The 27,422-nt window shown below is 37.5% G+C and overlaps 1 protein-coding gene across 2 annotated transcripts in view; it reads right to left on the reverse strand.

Moving 5' to 3' along the window:
• Nucleotides 1-27,422, reverse strand: part of USP6NL (USP6 N-terminal like) — a 123,161-nt gene that overhangs the window by 39,333 nt on the left and 56,406 nt on the right. For both annotated transcript variants that reach the window (XM_025043409.1, XM_015585669.2), the window contains exons 2-5: nucleotides 25,047-25,114; nucleotides 22,620-22,702; nucleotides 15,954-15,993; nucleotides 4,638-4,718 (exon numbers count right to left, since the gene is read on the reverse strand). In XM_025043409.1, coding sequence (XP_024899177.1) covers nucleotides 4,638-4,718; nucleotides 15,954-15,993; nucleotides 22,620-22,702; nucleotides 25,047-25,114 — 272 coding nt within the window. The remainder of the gene's footprint in view (nucleotides 1-4,637; nucleotides 4,719-15,953; nucleotides 15,994-22,619; nucleotides 22,703-25,046; nucleotides 25,115-27,422) is intronic.

Consider the following 27,422-nt stretch of genomic DNA (forward strand, 5'->3'; position numbering starts at 1 on the left):
TAGTGTTGGGGGGAGGGGGGCAGATACGCACATAAGCAGATAATTACAGCGTGAACAGATACCCTTCACAATAAATAAAGTCACACTAGCTGCTACCGTGATGGGTGAAGCCCTGATGGAGACAAGACATCCCAGAGGTGGGCCAGGGTAGTAAAAGGAAAATGACAGGCACTGCACTGTCGAGATCTGCAGAGTGACGTCAAGGGACAGCTAGGTTCCAAGACGGAACCAGAAAAAGTTTAGGCATAAAGGTGTTGGGGATAAGGGCAGTGAATCCACCCTGGTGGTCATTTTTTGTTGGTCTAACACAGAGACCCTCATCCTGAGACCATATTAGAGATACTATGATAGTGGAAGGAAGAAGTGAATTCTGCACGACAGTTAGGAAAGATTTCTTTCTGAGAAGATGACAACAAACCGAATACTGAAGGATACACAGGATTTGCCAGGAAAAGGAAACAAAGGTGGAATGAGGGTGAAGATAATGATGAACCAAACAGTAATAACAATGTTAATAACAACAATTATGTTTACATTTTCTAATTATAGAAGCCCACAGATCTGTTTCTAGATCAATTTATTCCTTGTAATATTATTACATTCCTAAAAAGGTAGGTACTATTATCAACATTCCATTTCATGGATGAGAAAATCAAGATGTAGAAAGGTTAAGTCACTAGCTCAAAGCCTACAACTAATAAACTGTGGAAGAAGAGAAATTCAGTTAGTCGGACTTCAGAGACCTTGGTCTTAACAACCATGATACAGAACTATTATATGTTGGATTTTAACAATGTTTTAATATTCCAATTTGAAAAGTATCACCTTTAAAATTCTGTTACAATTTTATGAATATGATAATAAAATCTTTAGGAAAAAATTAAAAAGGTTGCCTGAAATCTATTTTTATTTCCAGTATCTTTGTTCACTTGCCAATGAAATCAGCAGTCTATTTCAGTCACACAGACACATTTAAAAATCCATCAACTAAAAGAAAAAAGAATTCCATTAACTGACCTAATGTTTTCAATACCTCTTTCCAACCTGAGTGATTCTGAAACAGTGGTAAGTGTAAGTGTGCCAGTCTACATCATCATGGCTGCCAGCGAGTTAACTTGTCGGCCCAGTGAGTCCGGCTCAATTCTGTGGGACTTTCACAACACCAGGGCACACCGTGAAACACAAGTTCACTCTCTGCATTGCTGATGCTCCTGACTGCCTCCCCATTTTCTTTAAGCATCCCTGATCCACTGGCTCCTTCATCTCTGCCTCCAAATAGACAAGAGACTCCTGAGTTGGATCTAAAAAAGTTTTAAACCATCCACAGGCCCTCCTGCCTCTTATAACTGCATTCTATTTCCCTCCGGCCTTTTATTGACAAACACCAAAAGGGAAGGCTAGCGTAAAAGACGGTCCAGTGAATGAGCCCTGGAATCTAGACACAGGATCTCTTGCTTGTCACTAACCTGTGTGACTTTTAAAATTTTATTTCTAAATGTGATGCTTCCATTTCCTGTCAGTAAAATAAAAAGTTAGCTAATATGAGTCCATTCGTTATTTAACCAAAAAAGGTCCACCAAGAAAAAAATGTATATCTGTAGTAGATACTCTGCTGTGACACAGCTCAGGCACAATTACATCTTGATTAGTTAAATCATATCCACTTAACAGAGATAACTTCATTTAATCAACTATGTTTTAAAAATGCGATACACCGTACATAGGGCAGTCACTGTGAGAACACAGATAAGACAAACAGCCTTAATGGAAACTTTTTTTTTCAGTAAAGCTTGTATATTCTAAAAATCCAAATATTCTTTATGAGGGCTATATTTTTATTTCAAGATATTTCTAGAAATTTCTTTGTATTACTACTAGGTAAGTATGGAATCTGTGGAGAGAAAACTTATACCACCTCCTCTTAAGAGACAAGAAAAATACATGCCACTTTTTTACTTCAATGCAATTTAAAACTAGGTAAGATTTGAAAGCAACAATTCTTTTGTGAGGTGCATTCTGTTTCACATCAAATTGGAGCACCTATATCATCCAATAATTCTAGCATTACAGTTGTGGGAAAGTGCCTTAAAATTATACATCAAAGAAATGGTTCTGTTAAAACCTCTCTTGCTGGGAGCTACATTAGCCAGAGCTGCTGTGCAGAATAACAGCCTAGCAGAATGGCTCATTTCACAGAGACTTACATGCTATCATAGATATGTGTACACTAGACAAGAACATAAAGCCACAGAACTCTACAAATATTTTATTAGGCTGAATGTGAGATGAAGTGTGGGTGCGATGCACTCAAATTTGCCCTGTAATTACCACGTGAGTGATCTTTCCACAAAGACAGAAGGTAAAGTGGTTGTCAGCTGCAGGCCAGTCTGAGAGACAACAGAATGTGAAACAAGAGCACAGGTGTAACTAACGTTCTTCTTTAAACCGATTCATCTTTAAAACATCTTGACTTCCAATGTAATGCTAAAACACACGGATAATAAAATTAGCAACAAAAAAATGAACTCACTCCTGATGAAAATAAAATAAGAGTCTAACAGACTTTAAATAAGGATACTTAGGATGCTCACAGAGAAAAGTGATATTAGTCCTGTGACATACCCCATGACAGAAAGATTTCCACGGTTCAGTAAGTTCCATGCAATTTAAGGCCCCTCTTAAAAATCCCTGCCACACGTTATACTATTTAAGACTCTCCGGAACCCTGTAGCAAAGAAACCTTGCTTAACTATTATTAGCTCTGGTTTTCCCATTTGTACTTAACCAGAGAGCCCTTTCCTCATATAATAAAAAGCAACATTTACTGACTGAATACTAACGGTCAGGCACTATTCTATGTGCTTTACATGAATTAACATTTAATCCTCAAAACAACTCTGGGGGGTAGGTGCTATTATTATCATCCATATTTTACAGATGAGCAAACTAAGCCAGAAAAAAAGGTAAAATACCTTCCCCCAGGTCACACATCTAGTAAAGTGGCAGAGCTAGGGACTGAACCCAGGACAGTCGGTCCAGCATCAGTTGTTTAGCCATTAGGCAATTCTGCTTCTATGTAATAACGCTAGAATTTAATGAACTGATTTCTTTCCCTGGAATTCTTAATGGCAAATGCTGACATACAATTTATACGTAAAAAAGAAAAAAATATTACACTCACAAAAAAGTGTGAGGAAATAGAAATCCTACCAGTTAACCCAGTTGTGTTTTGCGGTAGAATTATGGGAGGATATCTTTCTTAAAATATTTTTATTGTCTAATCTCCCTTCAAAAAAACGATGGCAGCAGCTAACACTTACTGAATGCTTTTTATCCGCAAAGTGCGTACTGAGTGCTTTACATGCATTAGTCCATTCGCTCTTCCTCCCTTTGAAATGGGTATGATTATACACTTTTTATAGATGAGGAAACTGAAGCTTAAATGTCAGCAGTTCTCGAAGCATGTTCTATGAGGTCAAAGCTGTTCTCATAATACTGCTAAGATGCTGGCTGTCTTTTTCACTATGCTGACTTCTGCACGGACAGCAGAAAAACAATGGCCATAAAACTGGGCACTTGAGTCAAACCACGGTAGTGGTGGTGCTGTGCTAGTGGCCCCTGCACTCTTCACGCTCGGTCTGAAACATCAGTTTAAGATGAAGCAGGAGGTTCCATTTTATAAACTCTCAGCTCTCAAATGCATGTCTTATTGACATGCCGAGTGACGGCAGGCGCCATACGCACGGAGCGCTTTGCTGCGTGCCCAAGCACAGTGCTGGCCTCAAGAAAAAGCATTTATGAAATTGTTTGAATCATGATCCCAACCAACCCCTTTTTCAAGGAACACCTTATCACTTGAAAGAATGACTGATTAACTAACTATGGTTGTTCAGATATGGGTGTTTAACATTTTCTCAAAAATAAATGAAGTAAGACTGTCTCTTTAAGAAAATCACTGATAGCATTTGGTGCTACTGACAATATCAGTAGCACCTTTCAAGAAAAAAATCAGAATTTTGGAAAACCTCCACAGTTCATGAACTTCATGAACTTCACAGTTAACCAATATTTGAAGACTTTTCTGATGAGATTGGTGGTGATATTAATACATGTGTGTGTGTGTGTTTTTTTTAATTGATTTAAAACTAAGCACAAACTCAAAGCAGGGCAAAAAGATTTAAGGAGAGGTTTGCTAGAAGCTTCTGGAAAAGGAGACTGTTCCTGCTTCAAGGAGCAGTGTGACACATGAAGATGAAGCCTGGAACTACTGCAATGACTTTGATTCCAAAGGGAAGCAAGCCACCCTCAAGGTGAAGCTGACACTGCAGAAGGCAAAGAAGAGAGGTGGAAAGTTTGAAATTGAGTCACAGGCAACGTAACTGAGCAGCTGAATTAAATCACTTCTGAAACCCATCCTACCTCTGGACCACCCAATACATCCTCTTAATTTTTGAAACCAATTTAAACTGGATATTCTGTTATAACACAAAGACTCCAAATTTGAGGCATTCCACTCAATTAAAGTTCTTTTTTAAAAAAAGAGTATGAAAGTAATACTCATAAAGAGAAATTTTTACTGGGAAAATCTACATTGAACTTGTATAGTTTCATTAGGAAGTAACATTATTTTTAATTACCTTTTCAGTGTTCTTGTATTTTTCCCATCCTTTTAGCATTTTCAACCATTTAGTAGTTCTTTCAATTTCCAGGTGCTTTTGCTAAAATAAAATGAAAATTCATTGTTACTGTTTGTTCGTCAAGGCTTCATTATTTACAAATTACAAAAATATGTCAAAGAAAATGCTGCTAAAAAAAGGACTATGAAAAAGGTTATGCTATATTAGATAGCAAATATCCTATCTAACTTTTTAAAAGTTCAATAATTTTATTTTTGTATCAATAGCATTCCGTAGCTAAAGTTAAGATATATAGGGGCACTCCACTGGGATAGGTAAAGAGAAAAGAATTGTTTAAATTTTCCAACACATTTAAACTAATCACTGAAATTTAAGCCGAAAGGAAATTTTAAAATATTTTAAAATGTCTTTTATGAAGCAACAAAAACACAACTTCAAAATTACATTCTCTTTTACCCACATTTTACTGAATCCTTTCATCTTAATGTTTTCAGTGACAGAGTTGGGTATTTTTAAAAAGGAGAATTGGGCATTTATTGATTTGTGGAGTGATTAATATATAATTAGCATTATGCCACTGAAAAATTATACAAAAATAAGTAATAGTTGCTGCCCTAAAAAGAAAGTTCACCATTTGCTAAGGAAAACTGACATGGAAATTACAGCATGGTGACACGTGCTACGACATAGGAACAGACAGGGTCATGGTGGAAGAAGTCAAATCCACCAAGGATGTCAGGGGAGATGAGCCCCATGTGAAGAACTGAAGATTTCTATCCAGTGGGAAAGAATGTGGGAAAGAATATTCTAAGACGCATAGGTAGATAATTCAGCACTGTAAAGGGCTAAAAAAAACAGTATCAGATGAGGCTGAAAACATCTTGTATGTCACAATACCTTGGGATTTGGGCAAAGCTGGGGAACTGTAGGGAGCTACAGAAAATGCTCCCTCCTCACTTCTTTGGTTGCTAGGAGAGGGATATTGTCCTCTCAAGGAACTGGACCTGCTGTCCAATATCTCACTCTCTCCTAAGGTGAGAGAGTGACTTACATGACTAGCATATTTAGAAAGAGAACTGGGCATATGGCCCTCGGTCTCTTTTCTTGGGAGCCCGACAACTCTCAGAAAGCACATTTGTAACTCTGTCCTTTCAGGCAAGAAAAAACACCCTGCTCAGCCAAGAAGTCTGTGGTGACCTCTGCCCGTGACCAGGTAAGTCTGTCTCCTTCCGGGGTTCACGCCAGGTTGCCCACGGCTGCTGCCCACCTAACCCACATTCTCCCCTAACTACTCCGCTCCATCCGGAATGGCTAGGATGTGCGCATTTCCCTACTGCCCTGAACAGTCCTGGGCACAGAGGAGGCATCTAGTTAATGATTTCATTTTCATGAGAACAAAACCCAGCATAATTTGTTCTTATAAGTGAGCTGACGTTCTGCTATTTGTTAATTCTCCTCAATCCTCACATTTTCTTTTCTGGAGGCCTCTGTAAGTGTAATAAGCATCCGAATAAAACGCAGTGGAAACAGAAGACTACATAGGAAAGAAAATTCTTCTGAGGAAATCTTTTATGCTCAAAATGTATAGTCACTACAACCCTATGAAGTACATACAGACATCCTTATTTTACAGATAAGGAAACAGAGGTAAAAAGGGGTTAAGTGACTTGCCCAAATTCCCCTATCCAGTAAGTTCAAGTTTGAAGAGGGGTTCAAAGCTTTAAGACCCACACTCTGAGCCCCTTATCTTATGCCTTTTGTCTCCACCACGTCCCTGCTCTAGTTGAGGCAAACACTTTTCTGGATGAAAGCAGTCGCTCCTTACTATCTTCAGTCCAGCCTCAAACAGGCAGATGATATGCCCATCATCAATATTTTTTAGATTTAAAAGAGGTGTAAAATCTCAAAGAAAACTCTGAATTTAGGAAAGGATTCCACCAATAAAAAAATTTTTACAGAATTTTATTTTTAGGCATATTCTTAAAACTCTTTTTAATTACTTCTTAACTCTTTATAAAAATTTTGCTGGGGTTTTCATAATAAATGATCGCTCGTGAGCAAAAGATATTCTGTTATAGTTCTCATTTTTCAAAAGACTAAGCATATTCTTCAGCATATTATTAGTGATAAAATGTTGCAGATGGTTCCAGAAATATGTTTAATTTTAAAACTCAGTAGGGCACTGAAATCTAATTAATGTTCTTGCTAAATGTGACTTCAGAGAAGGCCAAGCTATGAAAAATTAAGATTGATCTAAGCTGCAATTTGGTGGGGGTTTTTTTTTTCTCGTTTTTCTGCACTTCCTCCCTTGACTTCTTGAAAGCATAATCCTTTTCTCCACCAACAGGAAAGAATCAAATAATTCAAGCCAACCCACGAGTATAACAATATACACTTTGCCATGAACAGCCCTGCTGAGATCTAGCCTAGGTCTCGCTACCTTTCATTTTTATGATTATGAATTATCAGTTAATCACTTTAAGAAGTAGTTATTCTCTTTTGTAATGGCACACTTTGGTATTCTAATGCTTATCATATATATAAATTATTTTAAATGCTACAAATTCTCACATGTGAAGACAAAACACACACACACAATTTTAAGAATCATTATGTATGCTGTTCTTTCCCCTATAGCAAAAAACAAAAATGGTACACTTGGGAAAAACTCCCAGGCCACAGATTTTAAAAATTATCTATCAGTAGCTTAATCAGGTTTAAATGTTAACTCCATGATACCATCTGCTCATCTATACAAGACTTGAATGCATATTAATGTCTTTTCCCCCTGACTTATGAATCTATTATAATTCATGGATAAAATATACTTTATCACCAAACATGCTACAGTTGACTATTTTAGAACTTATTCTAACACAAGAAGTAACTGAAAACACATGCAATAAATGTGAACTTAAGTGCTCTAGAAAAACAGGTTAAGGAAATCATCTTGCCATCAACTCAATAACGCCAACACAAACTAGAATACAACAGCCAAGTTAGAATTTCAAACCACAAGTTTCAACAAACTCAGCATATCCAAAACCATCTCCCTAACCATGCTACTATTATCCTTCTCTTCCCTAACACAAATCAACAGCATCACAGCCCACTAAGTCAATACAACTAGAACCTTCAGTTGTTTCCAGTCTTCATTTTATCTTCCTTCTCATATCCAAAGTACATTCTGCTGGTCCCATCCATGTCTCTTGCTTCCATCATGCCCTCAGCCCTAGTTTAGGCAATCCTAATTCCTAGATGGAATCAGTAACTCCTTATGAGTAGCCCTGACTCTTCAATCCATCCTCCACATTGTATCACAAGTTTTAAAATGCATTCCAATTAAAAATCCCTTAATGGCTACCCATTATCTACAAATAAAGTTCCAACTTCTATATGGATGGCCCTTCACAATATAGCCCTAACTCACCTTCCAGTTTCACTTCCTGCTACTTTTATGATTTAGCCGCACTGAATTATTTGTCATTCCCAAAACACAATGTATCTTCATGCCTCTTTGACCAATGTTTGCTATTCATCTGCCTGTGATGCTCTTCCTCACCACCATTTGGTAAAATCCTATGCACTCTTCTCAAGACTCAGACAAATTTCAGCGGTCTGGAACCTTCCAAATGCCTTCACGCCCCAAGCAAAATTAACTGCTTGCTTAGCATTTCATAGTGTTGACTAAGGACTCGGTTGTTCTGGGTTCAAATCTGAGTCTTACTGCTTCTTATTTGTTTCATTTAGGGCAAGTTACTTAACCTTTCCGTATCTTTGTTTCCTTCTCTATAAAATGAGAATTATTATTATTGTTACAGTATCTAACACCTACATTTTAGCTGGCTTAAGTCATATTATTAATATTAAAGTATGAACTCCTGGGTACAGGAACCATATCATATATTCCTCTTCTACTTTCATCACCTAAAACTGCGGCTGGTATATAAGAAAAGTTCAATAAACATTTTAAAGTTATACATAATTTACATGAGTAAAGAAAGACAAGTAAACGACATCGTGAAGCAATTAATAGTATTCTGTGGTTCTGGAGGTAGAAGGGGTAAGAAGAATGAATATAAATGGACACACCAAAATCATAAATAGTTTTGATAGCAGTTCAATCATTATAATACTGAAGTAAGCAGAAGTGAGTTATAATAGTATCTCTTATGTAGCATAATGATAGAAATGATATCATTCCTCCATGCTGTTAACACTGTTCAAAGTGCTGCCAAAGGCAGAACTACTAATGTTAGATGTCTATACAAAAATGATATAAAATAACAGTGTTGCCTTTATACACAGACATCTTACTTTTCAATTTTTATTCTGAAATATTTCAAACCCACAGAAAAGCTGGAAGAACAGTACACCATATACTTATACATACTTTAGCAAATCTACCGATTATTACATTTTGCCTCATTTCATCTATTTATATTGGGGTGGTTTCTGTTTTTACTTTTTGTGTTTTGGCTGATCTGTTAGAAAATCACAGACATCATGAATATTTCATCTCCAAAAAGTTTGAGTATGTATCAACCCACAAATAAAATCATATTTCATATATAATCAGAGTACCACTATCGCACCGAAAAAACTTAAAACTAGTTTATGACTACCTTCATTATTACCTATTAAACAATCCATATCCCAAATTCCACACCTGCTGTAAAAGTGTCCTTCATAGCTGTTTGTCTGTGGGTTGGATGGGGAGACTCAGAATCTAATCATGGGTCAAGCGCTGCGCCTACTGGCCCATCTCTTTACTTCCCTTTGCTCTGGAACAGTCCTCTGGCCTTTTTCTGTCTTTCATGACACTGACATTTTTGAAGAGTCCAAGCCACACTATCTGGATCAGTCTGATCATTTCTCTTACATTTTGACAGGAATATTACACAGGTGATGTATCTTTCCCATTGCATCGCACCCAGAGACATATCATGTCGATTTGTACCACTATCAATGATGTAACATTTGATCCATTGATTAAGTGGTATTTGTCCAATTTCTCCATTAAGTAACAGAGAACTCCCCTTTTATAACTAATAAGTAATCTGTGTGGTGCACTTTGAGACGATGTGGACACTCTTTTCCTTAACAACTCTATTCAGTGATCTTATCATCCACATGCCTGTCTGAATCAGTTCTGATTCTGATGATGGTGAAATGATGTATTTTTTTATAATTCTATGATTCCTTCTATATTATTAAGTGACTTTTTTTATTAAAATGTTTTTCCTTTCTAGCTCCTCCCCACCTTTTAATATCACTATAGTACAAAGAATTATTCTATCAATGTTATAATACTATAATCTTTTATCATCATTCTTTCTGAAGCTAAAATTGTCCCAAATTTGGTAGAACTGCCTCTTATTTGGCTGAAGATCTCTCTCTTCAAGTGGATCCTTGAGACATACCCTTTCTGGCACAAAATAATTGAGATTCACTTTATAATTTTTCTACATAGACCTTCACTAGCCATTTCTTTCAGAAACAGTGGCTCTTTTTCATGGGAATGGTATTCAAGAACTAAGATCTGGGTACTAGATATGTGCATCACTGCAATTTTTAAAATCATATGGGAGATCTTACTATAAGACAATTCTTTCCTGAGAAAGAACAACATATATCAAAAGGAAAATGACATAGAAGTCTTAATCTCTATGCAATACTCCCTTTTCTGTCTCTCCATTACTTCCACTGACTACAAATTGGTATGTTGTTGTGTACTTTTCTTCCCAGGAGCTGTTTTCAGGAAAGGACTGATCTTCCGTTTGAAATGTGCGATCTGATACTTGGTTGTTTTAAATTGCTGTCCCCCCCTGAGTAAGGACAGGCCCCTCCTATTGGGGCAAGGGAGTGTAAGGATTAAAACTGGGACCAATATCTTCTTTGTTTCCTCTCAACCTCAGTGAGCTGAGACTATATTTTTAACCCTATGCAGGACTAGCATGTACTTAACAACTGTCCAAAAGAGGGTAAAGGGGTCAAATAGATGGCGACAGGAGACTAAACTTTGGGTGATGAGCACACAATGCAATATACAGATGATATAATATAATATTGTACACTTGAAACTTATAAATCTTACTAACAAATGTCACTCCAATAAATTTAATTTAAAAAAAAGAAAGAAAAAAGAACAACTGTTGATCATGCATAGCATTAACTTCTATCTGGTCCAAGGCTCTTCCTACTATTAACATGATTAATAATCACAAAAAGGCTAAACATACACAAAATGCATGGATGGATATTAACTAGCCTTCTCCTCTAAAATAAGACATCTTAGAACTTTTAAGTTCAAGTCTTCAGTTGCTTTTTTTGTCTCTCCTATCTGAATGTTAGGATGCATGACCGACGGTGAAGTTGACCAGAGCCACGCACACCTAGACCTCACCAGCAGAGGTCAGGATTGGACAAGAAGTACAAGAAGGAAAGCGTCCAGTTTTGACAAAAGTAACACTGAAAAAGTCTATCAGTCATATATTTTGAGTAATATTTCCAACCACAGAAAATTAAAATATAGTTCTGAAAGATATAAATGGGCTCCAATTAGTTTGTAAGCCATGCAAGATATTGTGCCACATACAAGAATGGCTGAATCCATAAAAATTCATAGGTTTTTTTTACATATCCTTTCCTCCTTATTAAAAACATCAATAAGCTGAAAGAAACAATATGATCCATTATTAATATTATTCTCTGCAGAGTAAACATAATAAGATATTTGTTATGTTTATTTGTTATAAATGCCTGTTTGGGGGAACCCACAGCACTTTGCAAATATCAACACTAATCCTCTTATAAGGGACTGCCTACTACTAACCTTGTTTTAAACAGAGAACCGCTTTATGTAAAATAATACACTGGCAAACCTGGAACAAAAGCCATGATTACTTGACTGCATTAGTGCACAAGTCTTCCCAAATGACAAGAAGTGCATGCTTCGTGTGTATGCTTTGTAAAGATTAATAAACACTTGTAGATTTCAGCAAGGCTATCATTCCACTGATTTTATTCAATGAAGTCATACATGTAGAATTTATTAGTTTCCTAGAAATGGCCAGAGTTTGGCAGTCACTGAAGAATACATAAACTAAAGTTAAACCAGAAAAATTGGGAGAAATCTTGATAAACTAAAAAATTTCTAGCCTTATACTGCTTTGCATGTGTCTAAGTTCTCATTCTAGTTTAAAGAAACCAAAACTGTAAAAGGCAGACCATGCAATATGAGTGCAGCTTATGTATGAAAGGCATAATGGAATCTCAATCAGCAGCCTCAGAATCCTGCTCCTCTCCCAATAAAAGACTGGCCAAGGAATATAAAACTGTGTCTCATGTTAAACCATTAAGGTGTATGTAGGTCACTTTTTTAGTGACTTTCTATTATATTAAACTCTTCAAACAACCAATTAACTATAAGCTTGATTGCACTATGTAGCAGACCTTTTATTGCACAGGCAAATATCTTTAAAAAACAAATAAAAAATTTGTTAGCATCCCTCTACTAGCTTTTTTCTTATATTTCTTCTTTTCTTCATTGTCTCATTTCTTGAATCCTCTATATCACACTGGTTCCCAGACTGCTGGACTTTCAGGACAATGGAGAGAGAAGTCAATATTGAGTCGCCAGATTTACATTTTGCCAAATATGGATAACTTTTGTTACACCTTTCAATTCTTCTCTGATTTCTCAAACAAAACACATTTAATGCTCAAAAGGACAATCTCTGCCAGTCTTTAAATCAACATATTTAGTTCTAATGCACTCATTACATCTATTTGGTCATTCATTCAACCACCATTTAGTGCACACATACTAAGTACAACTGCTTGAGGTTCTGGGGATACAGCAATGAACAAAGCAGGTAAAACCCCCTCATAGAGAGTACATCCTAGCGAGGAAACGGGCAAACAAACAAACAAAAATAAGTAAAATAAGTAAAATACTTAGTGTGGAAATAATGTTAAGTGCTACAGAGAACAATAAAGGAGGGAAAGGAGTAATTAATCATAACCTCTCGGTTCCCAATTTTAGATATGATGGCCAGAGAGGGTGTTTTTCTGAAGGTGACATGTCAGTAAATACATGAAGGAACTGAGATTTGTCACTATCAGGGGGAAGAGCACAAGAAAGAAAGCAGCCAGGGCAAGGGCCTGGAAGAGGAAGTACGGCCGGCATGCCTGAGAAGCACTACGGAGGCCAGGGCGTAAGCAAGAGAAAGCAGGAGATAAGATGAGAGACTTAACAGAAACCAGGTCACGCAGGGCTTTGCAGGTCATTCTAAGGGCTCTCCCTCTTACTGTGGATAAGATGAGGCGCCACCACAATGTTGCGATTAGGGAACAACATGATCTTACTTATTTTAACAGGATCACTCTGGCTCTTTTGGTGAACAGATAAGAGCAGGGAGAGAGGGGTCAATGGCAGCGCAGGGAGCTAGAGGCTCTGGAAGAGAGGTTTCTGTGGCCCAGGTGGCAGAAGCAGAGCTGGTGAGGCGTCACTGGATTCTGAATACATTGGGAAGGCAGAGTTCACAGGACTGCTAACAGAAGAAACGTGGGGTATGAAGGAAAGAAAGTCGGAAGTAACTCAGAAGTTTTCACGTATAACTGCAGCCTATTTATGGTGAACAACTAGAAGAGTGGCATTCCCATTTACTGAGACGGGGAAGTCTGCTAACAGGATGGATTTGAAGAGAATAACAGAAACCTCAGTTTGAACATTTCTTAGACATCCAAGTGTATACATTAAGTCAGACATCTAAGTCTACATAGTGAATATATATACACAAATACACAAGTCTAGGGTTCAGGGAGCCAAGTCATCAACACGCAGCTGGCATTTAACAGCAAAAGACTAGATGAGATTACCATGGAAGAAATACAGACAGGAAAGAGAAGTTCAAGGCCAGAGCCATGGGACACCCCAAAGTGTAGAGATCAAGGAGATGACAAAGAACATGCAGAGCAAACTGAGGATGAGCAGCCAGTGAGGAAAGAAGGTGAGGAGAGTATTGAGTTCTGAAGGCCAAGAATGGAGAAAGTGTAAGAACGAGACAGGAACGAACCAGGTCAAATGCTGCGGGCAGATCAAGGGGAAGATTGGGAACCGACTACCCAATGTAACAGCAGAGAGGTAACTAGAGACCAAGGAAGAATTGCAGGAAAGAAATGGAAAAGAGTACACAGGCACCTCTTTCACGAGTTAGGGCAACAGAGCATGCGGTAAGGAATCCGGGCAGTAGCTGAGGTGGAAGTGGGGTCAAAAGATTGGTTTGCTTTTTTTCAAAATGGGAATAAGAACAGATTTTACTCTGATTGGGAACAGTCAAGTAGAAAGAAAAAGACTTCAGGAGAGAGAAGAATGACTCTGAACAAGCAGCATCCGTATGCACAGGAAGTAGAGCTTTGGGCACAGATGACGACAGGCGGGTAGATGCGACTATGAAAGCCTGTGGAAGCTCTTCTGATTGCTTCTATTCTTATAAGAAATAAGACACAAGAACATTAGCTGAGGACGGAGAAGAAGGTGCTGGAGGTCGAGGAGAGAAGAAAAGGTTGCAGTGGTTAAAACGGGAGCAGACATTCACTCAGGAGAGATGGGAGGATTTTCACGCAGCGCTCATGCTCCTGAGGTTGCGGCCATGAATTAAAGGTAAACCAGTGGCCATCAGTGTGAGTCTTCTCCTAGTTGCACTTAGTCCTGCAGGGGCAGGCACTGCAGCAGCAAAAAACTGGCTTTCACTAGGGCTGTAGATTGGCCCAGAAGAGGCGAGAGAGGTGAGGGGAGGTGTAGGTATAATGCGAGTGACTGTGCCTTTCCAGTTTGAGCTGGGAAGAGAGAAAAATGACGACATCAGTGTGCTGAGGGATAATAAAACAGTGGTGGTATCAGCGGGGTCCAAGGATTAGTGAAATCAGGGTATTAGACAAGAGAGAGAATGGTCAGAGAACACAAACAAATCCTTATGCTCCCATTTCAAAGAAGACTGGTACAAATTCATCAGAGGCAGAATTTAGAAAGTGGTCACTGTTATCATCACTTCCTTATCATTCATTCCTTAGCCATGGGAAGCTGCCTTCCCCACCACAGCACTACCATCTCATTTCACTAATACTGTGCTCCCGAAAGCCACCAATAACCTCCCACACATCGCCTTGCTTGAGCTACCTCAGTCCCTGAGCACAGCGAGCGTGCCCAAGGCAGAAACTATGTCTTAATTGATCCTAATATTCTAGGCAGCACTTAGTCCAGCACAACGCAGTAATGCAGCTACTAAAAGAAATTCTTTCGCCAAAACGTCAATGTTGATGACACAGAGAAAATCAGGCATTTACAAGAGAATTCAATTGCAGGCGGTACCTACAGGGGTTTTTATACATGTAAAATGGCAATTTTGTTTACATCTCAAAGTTATGCTACAGTTTTTTATCTTAAGAAAATTTGATTTTAGAAAGTTTCTAGAAGATTTTTAAAATTCCAGTTCTAATTTTATCTCTGTTATCTGAAACTCAGCCTTCTTCCCCATCAAATAAAAACAAACTGAGATAATCACAAGCAATAGCCTCCCTCTCATTCTAAAATTCATTTTCAGTACAGAAAAAAAATAGAGAAGGGACAGGGGGAGATTCTGAGTAACTTTAAAACCTTCAGTCCCCAGTTCTCATGCATACCCAGCCGTGGAACCAGCTCCCCAGACAACTACAGTAAAGAGATGGGAAACGGGCTACCAAAAAAGGTGACAGGTTTAACATACATGACTTCTCCAAGCATCCTTTTTTGACTACAGCAAACTAACTTGGTTGCTGTCGTGTGTGGGAAAGCTGATTAAAACCTCATGGAACAGCTGTGTTCCAAAGAGCCGCCTCTCTGGAAGGGCACTTTATTAGCCACAGGGGCAAGAGGATCACTTGTGAAGCTCTTATGGATCACCTGCCCAGGCTCCCCCGCAGGAAGGCTGGCTCACAGACTGCGGTGGGTCCCCAGCAGCCAAGCTCTCTGTAGACCCCGCCTCGGGAGCGCACCTAGGCTGAGAACCACCAGTCCCGAATGCAGGCCTTCTCCCGAAGTGCTACCTGTCCTTTCCTCAAGTACCTAGCAGAAGCCCCAACAAATGTCTCCTAAAATTACTTTACCATTAATTTCACTCCTTTCTCACAGTGACATATTTAGGGTCAAATTCTAATAGTGACTTCCTCATTTACATTTAATATGGCACTCAAAGTCATAAAGGCAGTGGGTTTTATTTTCCTGACAAACACAATTCGTCCGTAACTGTTAAGTAAGTGCAGAGCTGGCCTTACCCGTTCCACAGATGCATTATGATAGGGCAGTTCTTCCTCACTGCAGAGAAAAAAAACGGGACATGTGAAGTACCTGAAATCACAGAGAACTTTGAAAACATTACAACGATAGGTGTAAGCATTCATTTGTCATCACAAGAGTTACACAGTTTCTATTCCACCGAGTTCAATACAAAACACTTAGCAATCTGTAACCACATGTCCCCTATCTTCAAATCTCTAGACAGCGCTGTCTAATAATCTCTAGCCACATGTGACTATTTAATTTTAAATGTAGATTAAAATTAAACAATATTTAAAAGTCAGTGACTCAGTCTCACTAGCCACAGTTCAAGTGCACGATAGGCAGACATAGGCCACCATGGGTGACACTGCAGGCACAGAAAGAGCATTCCCACCAAGACACAGAGTTCTACTGGACAGCACTGCTCAGACCAGGAGACAGCAACCTTCGTCTGTAAAGGCAAATCTTTAAACAGTAAATATTTTAGGCTTTATGGACCAACAGTCTTTTTCATAATTACTCAACTCCAGTGTTGCATTGTGAAAGCAGACACAGACAAGATGAGAACTGAGTGTGGTATTGTTTCCATAATATTTTTTACAAAAACAGGTGCTGAGATGGGTTTGGCCTGCAGGCCACCGTTTGCCAATCTCTACTCTAGACTATCACCTCCACTCTCCAGCTCCAACCATGGCCTATAATAAATGATTGTTTTTAAAAATTTGTATAAGGAAATAAAACTGCCTCAGATATATGAATTAAGAAAAAAACTTCGATGTTTATTCTGTAAATAGAGAAAGCTTCATTTGTCAAAACTTCAATGGGGATGGTTTTTTAGATGTACAATAAAAGATCAAATTTACTTTTCTGACATGGTAATTTTGTGATATCACCTAATATAAAATATACTGAAACTCTTATATTAACCGTCAGCAATGTAGAAACAATGTGCTAGCCATAAACAAAGTTATGGGCTTCGAGTTGCTATCTCAGTAGTATTGATGTTTTGGCCATGATATGTACATATTCTTGAGACCAAATAAAACCACTTTCCAGAGTACAAGACATTTGTACTCAAGAGTCCGGTATTTTCAAAGGCACTCGTTTGCTACTCCGAAGAGCCTTTAGGTGAGCCAGGAAGCTGCAGCAACGGAACTGACAAAAGCTTAAGAGCTGAAAGTGATCTTAGATGGTCCAAACCCCTCATTTCATAGCACTTTCACTTAGTCACAGGCACTTAGTCTAATGTAGATTTGTTTAGCATGATCTAACCCAGTGGGTTCAAATTAAGATCAATGAGATCTTCAGACTGTGCAGGAATATATGAAGAAAAGGTTAAAAACTCAATTCTCAAAAAGACAAGAAATTTTGAGGATTAAATTTTAAAAAGCTTTTTTTTTTTTTAAACATAAAGTGTCCACTCACTTTTATTCATGTGACACTGTGTTGTTGTTGTTGTTGTTGTTTTATAGCTTTCATTATGCTATTAGTCTAAATTTCCCTAACTTGCAATCCTGATTACTAGGGCCAATGATGTACGACTGGTACAGGATATAACTTCTGGTTTAAAAGTGCACCTATCCGTTCTTCATTGACCGGCAGAAGAGGGCTTGTAGACACTGCTGGAGTGTACTTCCTAGGTGATTAGGTCAGCAGGGACAGCTGGAAGGAATAAGAACATTTGGCACCCTTTGTGCACAGCAAGAATGGCATTTCTGGGTGGGTGGGCTGCCCTGGGCAAGGCCAAACTTTTGTACAGCTGATTTGAGCTGATACTGACACATGTTAATTTGAACATTCCTAACTGTAAATGATGTGCCATCTATGGCTGCCGACCACAGGACAAGTTCTTTGAAGTGGCTGGTTGCATTTCTTTGGTCTCTTATTTACTAAACAAGACTGACAGACCTACTCTAATTGTGCCTAGTCTCAATCCTGAATCAGAACCAAGTTTTGCACTTGTCTGTGGAATGAAGCTGATCATCTGCTCAGGCCACACAGCCTGTGTTGGGCAGGTCCTGCAGAATGAACTGCTTTGTGAAATTCAAGATGAGACAGAAATGCACACAGCACGCTCCTCCACCTTAACCTCAAACCATGCTATGGAAACCATGGGAGAGAGAGATGCCAGAATATGCAGGCAACCAAGGTCTTGGTTTCCCTCCACCCCAATACTTTACATCATTTCCTTTTGCCTTGTTGCAACCCCACTAGAGTCTGGTTGCCTATGTAGCCCCCATCATGAGCTCCAAATAGTTATTGAGCTCTTTCTATATAAGATGTTTTTAATGTGCATTTATTTATTTTAAAATTGAGACATAACTGACATATAACAATATATTAGTTCTAGGCGTACAACATAAAGATTTCATATATGCGAATATTGTAAATATATGCGAATATGGTTACATTAAGTGTAGTTAGCATCCATCACCAAACATACTTAGGTTAGATTTTTTATTTTTTAACTCGTGATGAGAACTTTTAAGATCTACTCCCTCACAACTTTCAAACATACAAAACAGTACTGTGGACTCCAGTCACCATGCTGTACATACATCCAGGAATTATTACCTTATAACGGGAAGTTTGTACCTTTTGGCCACCTTCACCCATTTCCCTTACCTCTCACCTCCCACCTCTGGCACCCACCAATCTGTTTTCTGTATCTATGACTTTGTTAATTTTTTTAAAGATGCCACATATAAGTGATATCATACAGGATTTGTCTTTCTCTATCTGACTCGTCACTTAGCATAATTCCATAAAGGTCCATCCATGTTGTCACAAATGGCAAGATTTCCTTTTTTTTTTTTTATGGCTGAGTAATATTCCATTGAGTATGTACGTTTGAACATATATGACACTTTCTTTTCCGTTCATCTGTCAGTCGACACTTAGGTTGTTTCCATGTCCTGGCTATTGTGAATAATGCTGCAATGGACATAGGACTAGAGATGATTTAATTTCCTTTCAAGAAATACCCACAAGTGGAATTGCTGGGTCATACAGTAGTTCTATTTTTAATTTTCTGCAGAACCTCTATACTGTTTTCCATAGTAGTTGTACCAATTTACACTTCCACAGCAGTGCACAAGGGTTCCCTTTTCTCCACATCCTCATCACCAACACTTATTATTTCTTGCCTTTTGGTAAGAAGCATTCTAACTGGTGTGAGGTGATAGTTCTTTGAAGCCTTGATTTGCATTTCCCTGATGATTAGTGATGGTTAGCATCTTTTGCTGTTGGCCACATGGATGTCTTTCTTTGGGAAAACATCTATTCAGATCCTCAGCCCAATTTTTAATCAAATTGTTTTTCTTTTGCTATTAAGTTTGTCTAAACTTAGATTTACTTGAGTCAAATTATTAGATGGGTAGAAAGAGTTTTCAAGCCCTTGCCATCAAAACAGATATTCTTTAAAAACAAAAACACCTTTATTCTAGTTTTCGAATATTTATAAGTCGTAGCAAACTACAATCAGCTAAATCTTATAAATATAAACATTTTGATAAGTAAATGAAAATCTGAAGCTTGTTATTAAATTTATATTTTGGGTAGAACTTCTAATTCTATTAATAACTTGTGACCTAAAAGCATTATCTATCTTATCCAAATACCAAGCATTCTTTGTTGAGCAAACTAGCAATGACTATTTTTGATGAAAATGTTTAAAGTTCTCTAACTTCTTAAATAAGCTCAATCTGTCTGTCACTCCATCACAGGCAAACCGACTGGGGCGGACTCCCCGGTTCCGAGTACCAAACAAAGACATTCTTGTTCCAGCATCGAGCCAAGCTGGTTTGGCAACAGATTTCATATTTATTGTGAAATCTGTTATAAAACCAAGTTAGTCCTGTACTGCATTTGCTAATTACTGTCATCCTTCTTCACATATCATAACAAGTAATTTAACTTACTAAGCCTATAATTAGGTATGAAGTCAGCAGCCCTCAGAGAAGGCTACAAAGTTAGTTTTTGTCATTGCATTGTATTGATATTGACACTGAAAACACAATTTCATTGGAGAACCAATCGAAATTGGAGAACCAACCTGCAAAGAACTAAGATAGCAGAAAGAAATACTCTTTCATCAAGGTGTGTGACAGCGAGCAATATCTAAATGTCCGGCCACGCGCCTTTCTTCCACCGCACACAAAACTCCGGTCTACAGTGACAAGTAATAAAAGCCATCAGCAGCCACTTCTGGAAAAAAGAGTTTTACTGAAGTGGGCATTGAAACAAAAATCAATGGCTTTGGTGAAATTTAATAAAGCCTAACATTACGCTAAAAGGCATGTCTACGCTTCATTGTTTTCATTTGCGCTGCCTGCCTCATGAACTGCCTCATGAACTGCAACATGGAGTAAATAAAAAATTAGTCTGATAGTATGAGAACTGGTACCAATCGGCTTCGTTTTCAAAAAAGTGGAGAGCTTAGCTATATGAGTATATGTCAGTAGATGTGATCATTTCAAACAGGACCCTTTCTCTTTAGGCACTCCTTTCTCCCCTTTAATTTTCTTCCTCGGCATTTTGAAGCCTTCTTCTGGGTTTTTCTTATTAAAAATATAAGAGAGCAGTAACAGGCAGTATAATGCAGAAGTTCACAACACAAGCTATGCCGTAAGACTGCTAAGGTCCACGTGCCAGATCTGACACGTGCTGTCAGCACAACTGGGCAAGGTGCGAGACCATTTTGCGTTTCAGTTTCAACTAAACAAAATGAAAAGGTAAAAAGAGTACCTACGCCAAAGAGATTTTGAGAGGAATAAGTAAATTAATCCATGTAAAGAGCTTGGAACAGTGCCTGGGATACAGTAAGTGCTCAATAAATATTACCTAACATTATTAAGATAAACTATTGATTGACTTTCCCCTCCACTAGTGCCAAATGGACCTTAGCAGAGAGGGTGAAAAACAAACGTGAAATAACTGAGTGTAATTTTTAGACTGCCAAATACAGGCTAGGTTCTTGGGCCAGGACCTAGTTCAGATTGTTTCAGGCAACAGGAAAAGAGAATTCAGGTAATTGTTAGATCTTTTTGGAATAAACAGATTTTTCATATATATTTTGTACTATATTAGACTATTATATAATTAAAACATCTTTTATAGTGGCTCATTCCCATCAGAAACACTTGGGGAAGTCAAAATGAGCTGAGTAGTATCCCACCTTCTGAACTGAAATCTGGGATAGATCCCAGAAATCTATTTAAAAAAAATTTTCCAAGCTGACTTTAATGTGCAGGCAAGTTTGGGACGCACTAATCCTAACAGTGCTAAATGTTCAAATGCTGATTGCTAAATGCTAATTGTCCTTCAAAACTTCACTCATATATCTCAGATGTGCACATTAACCCACACAAATGTGTGATCATTTCCTGCCACATTTGTGGCCAAACATGATTTACTTAAAAAAAAAAAAAAAAGTGGAAGTGGGGGTTAGTTTAAGAAGAGTATTTTCATCATAGCTAAATACTGCTCTGTTAGTCTGTTGAAGTCCAAAATTTTCTAATTATAACTACTCAAGAGTACATTTTGAGTATTCTAATGCCATTAAGTATAATAATACCTCTCATTTGTACAGATCTTTATATAGAAGTCTATCATTTTATTTCTTCAAGTCCTCTACTACACTGTAAAGTACGCAGTTAATGATTTCTGTTTATAGATGAGGCATAAAATGGTTAACTGAGCCCCGCAAAGCCACAGGAAGAGTACATATTCTCTAACTCCCAAACTGTTTGTCTGTTTGCTTGTTTTACCTGATAAAAACATGATACAACAAAATACTTACTAAATGGAAGAAAACTGAACAGAAAGAGGAAACAAGGTCTGAATGCTATAAGTTACTGCTATGAACGAACTATACAAGAAATTGTATTTTTTCCTTCAAATTTAATCATATGTCATAAAATAAAAATCTCTGGCCTTTTCCTATTTATAATAAATAAGGCTGAAAAAGAATACATTTGAATGAAAAGTAAGTTAATCATCGAATTATATGGAACCAAACAAACTTTAGAGTTGAAGAGAAGTCTCCAGCCCAGGGGAGTCTGACCAAACAATGCCAGAACCAGACCAGGCAGATTCGCATCATTTGCAGAATGTTTTTAAGAGTCAAAATCCTTTCAACCACTTTGTAGTGGTCTAGACCTCCCTCAGCTCATCATGTAACAGACTCAGGATAAATGGAATTAATTTTGAGAAGCAATAACACGAATACATTTACAACTATAAGGAAGATCAATGGCATTTCTTTTCATTGCTCGTTTTCAGGCTGCATAACACTAAAGTTATAACTGCTAATTATTTTCTAAATGCATTTGTGTAAAATGAAATGTTTTATAATTATTTTTGGAAATACAAATTGTTATTCATTTCCATTTAATTCTGCTAAATTATTAATATAACTCATTTGTTGCACTTAATATTCTTACTAAAATACAACAAATAATAAAAATTGTATTCTTACAAAATAGTTTCATTTCAATCATAGAGGTTAAAAATGCCAGGAATTTAATAACAAAAAGCGTGTTGCAGGGCCAGTCCTGGAATCTTATTCACAGCAATGTTATTAAAAATAAAGAAAATCAATATAATAGGTGTCCACAGAAACATTATAATAAAAAAGTTAGCTTTCAATCTATGAAACTTACTGTAAAAAGCCAAATCTGTCCGTGACTTTGTAAACAAGGTAATCAGCATCTTCCCAAGGCTCAATCTCTGCACCTTCTCGTCCCTATAATAGGGGACAAGAAGGATGTTATTGAGAATCTATAAAACTAAATAATTTTTTAAAATAAAAAGACCCAAAAAAATTATTTTTCATGTACTAACATAAAAACATTTATAGAACATTTATTTGTTTTAGAGTCAACTATTCCAATCATATTAAAGTACATCATCTTTCTTCCATAAAGTTAGGATATAATTTCATCCAGTTCCAGTACAACCTGTTAGGTTTTCTTTTCTGAAAATCTCTAGACTACAGATGATTCATGTAAAGCTTTATATCTTATAGTTTGTCACAATGATGTTTTCTTGGGATATTTTGCATCTTCAGTAAGAGTTGGAAATGAGGCATTGTTCGCGCTAATTAACTTTTAAAAAAAACAACTATTTTTGCATATAATCACTATTTCCTAGTTACAAACTTTGGAAGATACTGTATGTCAACAACAGCTGACATGCAGCTAAGCCTTGATCAGATTTGGGTTCCTGTGAGAACCTGGGAAGGAGGGAGCAATGGAGAATAAGAAAACTACTCAGCAATGAACTGCAGAACTTTAAAGTTTTAAAGTGAACCTGTTTCAGAAAAAAAGTATTTCTTGTCTTTTCATCCAAACTTCGCAGAAGAATGGGCTATCAGCTTTGTCTCTCTTCATTTTTACTTTACAGCTATATCAGCTCTGACACTATCCTGCCAAGGTCAGAAATGATCTCCCATTGCCAAAACCGGGGGGGCCTGCTTCAGCCCCTGACCAACGGATTTTTTCGGTGCACCTGTCAGTGTGGCTCACTCCCTATTCCTGAGTCTCCATCATGCCATGCCACTCCTTGTCCCTCTCTAACTCTTCTTCTGATGGCTTTTTCATGGGTGCCTTTCACTGTATGAGTGCCCGGAGCTCTGTCCTCAGTCACTGCTCTCCCACTCTATCCTTAAGGCTAACCAGCACTGTTGGTGCAAGAACCCCAAATGTCACTGTCTATACCAACCACTCAAATTTCAGACTCAATACCCAACTGTCCTGTGGACCCCTCCATCTGAGTATATTTTATAATAGTCTGCTCATGTGTTCTCCTCCGAATAGGCCGGGAGCTTCTTGTGGGCATGGAGTGCTCTAATTCATGTCTATAGTGTGCATCCCCCGGGCCTGGCACGACACATAGCCTGGTCACTAAGTGTTAGCTGCATGAAAAAAAAAAATGCACGCAAGCATGAATGAATGATAGTTCTTATTGGTTTTAAACCAGTTAAGCGGTCAAATAAATTAATTAGGTTTTTCATGGACTACACTAAAACCTAATCACAATAATGGGAAACTGTCTCATGTTACAAACTACCAACTTAATAATGAACCTGGGAACATAACAAGTGAGTTGCACACTGCCTGTATGCTCCCTGGAAGCAGGGCACAGTCCAAATGGCCTTCTGTAATTTTATGCTCCTGTTATTCTCACAAATAATCAAAAATAACACATATGAAATTACATGCAAGTGATATAAAATATGACATTTATAAATAACTGCTGAGACTCACTGCAGACTTCGAGAAGTAAGGTAATAATGAGACAAGTCAACCATCGACAATTGTGATTTCCTAGGGCATCAAAAACCAGATTCCATAACTAATATAAGGATAAAATGCTAATGGAGGTTATTTCAAGTGTATAAATTGAAATTTTCAGATCCAGGTTAAATTTTCAATATCACATATGAATTATGAATAAAATGGGTATTTAATTCTACATACTAACATATTAAAATATTTATTAAATACTTAGTATGAGTCAGGAACCTTCTAGTTATTTAGGATACAAGAGTAAATCAATAAAAGAAATTCTTACCCTCAGAGAGTTTACATTCTAGGAGTGTGAGCAGACAACAAACAAAGTAATAGTATAATATATGGTACATAGACATAGTAAGTGCTATGGTGAAAAATAAGGAAGAGAAAGGGGATACGGAGTGCAAGGGGCGCAGGGGAAGTATCAAACAGTGTGGGAGAGATCTCACTAAGAAGGTATTATCTGGGTAAAGATAGGAAAGAGGTAAGGCAACGAGGCATGAGAATACCCAGGATATACGAGTTCTAGGAAGACGAAAAAGCCACTGCAAAGGCCCTGAGGCAGGAGCAAGCCCGATGTGTTGAAAGAACAGCAAGAGATTGGAGCGGCTAGAGCCGAGGGAAGGAGGGAGAGAAAATTTAGAGATGAAGTCAGAGAAAAAAGATGACTTCAATGGTCACATGAAGTAAATAAACTTCTTCTGTAATTTAAGCTCTCCAAAAAGCAAATCCATTTCTATTTATATGTTTTTTTTCCTAATAAAACTTAGTCAAAGAGTAAATATGAATACTTACTCTGTCATATTTAGCAACTATTTCAGCTCGCTCCTGGGCAAGTTTGAGTGCTACATCCTGGTCCGAATCTGTGGAGAGATCAAATTTAGACGAACTGTTATTTAAAGAACATAAAGTTAATTAATTATAAAACTAAGACGAAACAAATACAAATAAAACAATAAATCCATACTGCCTAAAATGACAAACCAGCAAAATGAAACCTAAAAGGATGAGTTAAGTATCTGTAAATACAACCTTGAAATATCAATGTATCTGCCATTTCATTTTATTTACGATATCCAAAAGAAAGCAAATTTATTTACATACCGTGAACTTAAGGGATGTGATAAATCTTATCCCTCGAGAATCAACTTTGGATCCAATTTCATAGAAATGAGTATTAAAGGAAAAACTGAACTGAAAGCTCTAAGTTTTCAGATGAAATCCATCTGAGTAGATGATAAGAAGAACATTCAAGAAGGCTTTTAAAAATGAGGGTAATTTGTCCACAAAATAAACTAGTGTGATACACTTCAGGAGTTAAAAAAAAAATTCTTTCTCTTACATGATGAAAAATAATCATTTTTTCATTTAGCCTCTCAGGTCCTCCTTTATCGACTGCCCCAAATACTATAATAATCTCTAGTTTTACCCCCCACACACACACTCGCCCTCACACATACCCTTCTTTCTTATTATTACCACCAGGCATCTTTCAAAAAAACAAATCTGACAACAAAAGTAGAGATTATAACATGAAACAGTAGGAATATGATTACACATCCCAAGTACCATCAATAAAAACAGAAGACCAATGACAGACTGTGTATATGGCATGTCTGATCAAGAAGCAAAAGGCAAGCATCCCATTAGAAAACTGGGCCAAGGGCATGAGCAAGAAATTCAGAGGAGTAACAACAGCAGCGACAACTATGTTTGTGTACCTACTAAGTGCCTGGCAGATAGCAAGATACTGCCAGGCAGCAGATTCTACTGTGAAGAACACTTTGCATGCCTTATCACATTTAATTCTCGCAACGACACTCTGAGATAGGTATCGCATTAACTCTATGACACAGATGAAAAAAAAATGGGGTTTAGAGATTTGAACCAACTTGTCTGAGGTCATAATGCCAGTTAACAGAAAAGTCAGATTCAAAACCAGACAGTCTTGACTCTATAGCCCATAATTTTAACTATTACTTTATAAAAGTGATTACTAAAGACCAGAAAAAGGACTTCCAATTAAAGATGGCAGACAGAACACACATTTTGATATCCATTCATCCTATAACCTCACTAAAATAACAGAGGGGTCCTTTAAATCCCCTCCCTCAAAGGCTCAGCGAATGGTGATTCCTGAGGACAAGGAAGGGTGGGGTTAAAAACAGGGAGTTGATTAAAGGCATCAACTTCTTTAGAGTCGAAGGGATGTGTGTAGCAGAGGTTGGGTGCATAGAAGAAAACCAAATCCTCACCCCTCAAAGCTGGAAATCAACTGATAATGCCTAATGAATGCAGCAGGAGCAGGAAGTGACAATAGAGGCCCGTTAGCTCACACTATGCAAGTAAATGAAAAAGAATCAGCTGGGTGAGTAGGGAGCTCTTATTTTTGTGGGGTGGGCAGAGAGGAGGAGAAGTATGGAAGTCGGCTATTTTTCAAAATAAGTTTTACAGACTGCTGAATCTTTAAACCAAGTATAGCTTTGATAAAAATAAAATCTAAATTTAAAAGCCAAGACATGAGGCAGGGCGGGGGTAGGGGGTCAAACCCATTAGAAACTAAAGATACACAAGTTTTAAAATATCCCTTTGCACCTATCTCAGACTGACCAAAAAATGCAGTTATATTACTCAGCACTGACAACAGTGTGAGGCAATGTGCAGCACCTGACACTGAGGTACTATAAAATGTGTAGTATTTATAAATGCATCAAATCTTTCCAGAAAGCAATTTGATAAGATGCATCAAAACTCTTAAAAACAGACATATCCTTTGCTTCATAACTCTATCTCTAGGAATTTATGTCAATGAGATCATCAAACAAAGCACAAGGTTGTTTATAATAGCAAAAAGAGCAAAATGGAAATTTGTAAATTTTTAAAAGATTATTTGGTAAAAAATGTTTATGTCACTGCTTTTCTCAGTCAGACTATAAAGTGTCAATATGCTATCCTTTGGGAGGAATGTGAATACATGATAGAATGGTTCAATAAAATAACAAAAATACAGACTAGCTGTTCAGATTTTCCATTGAACTAATGCCATCAAAAGGCTGGGAAAATAATATACATATTCATTTTCCTATTTTAGATGCATGAACTTTTGTCAATTCCATTTTCCCTCTTCTGTTGCCCAGCTTTAAAACATCATATTCACATTTCTACAAAAGG

The sequence above is a fragment of the Pteropus alecto genome, unplaced genomic scaffold (assembly GCF_000325575.1).
Source record: "Pteropus alecto unplaced genomic scaffold, ASM32557v1 scaffold11, whole genome shotgun sequence".
In the NCBI taxonomy this organism is placed as follows: Eukaryota; Metazoa; Chordata; class Mammalia; order Chiroptera; family Pteropodidae; genus Pteropus; species Pteropus alecto.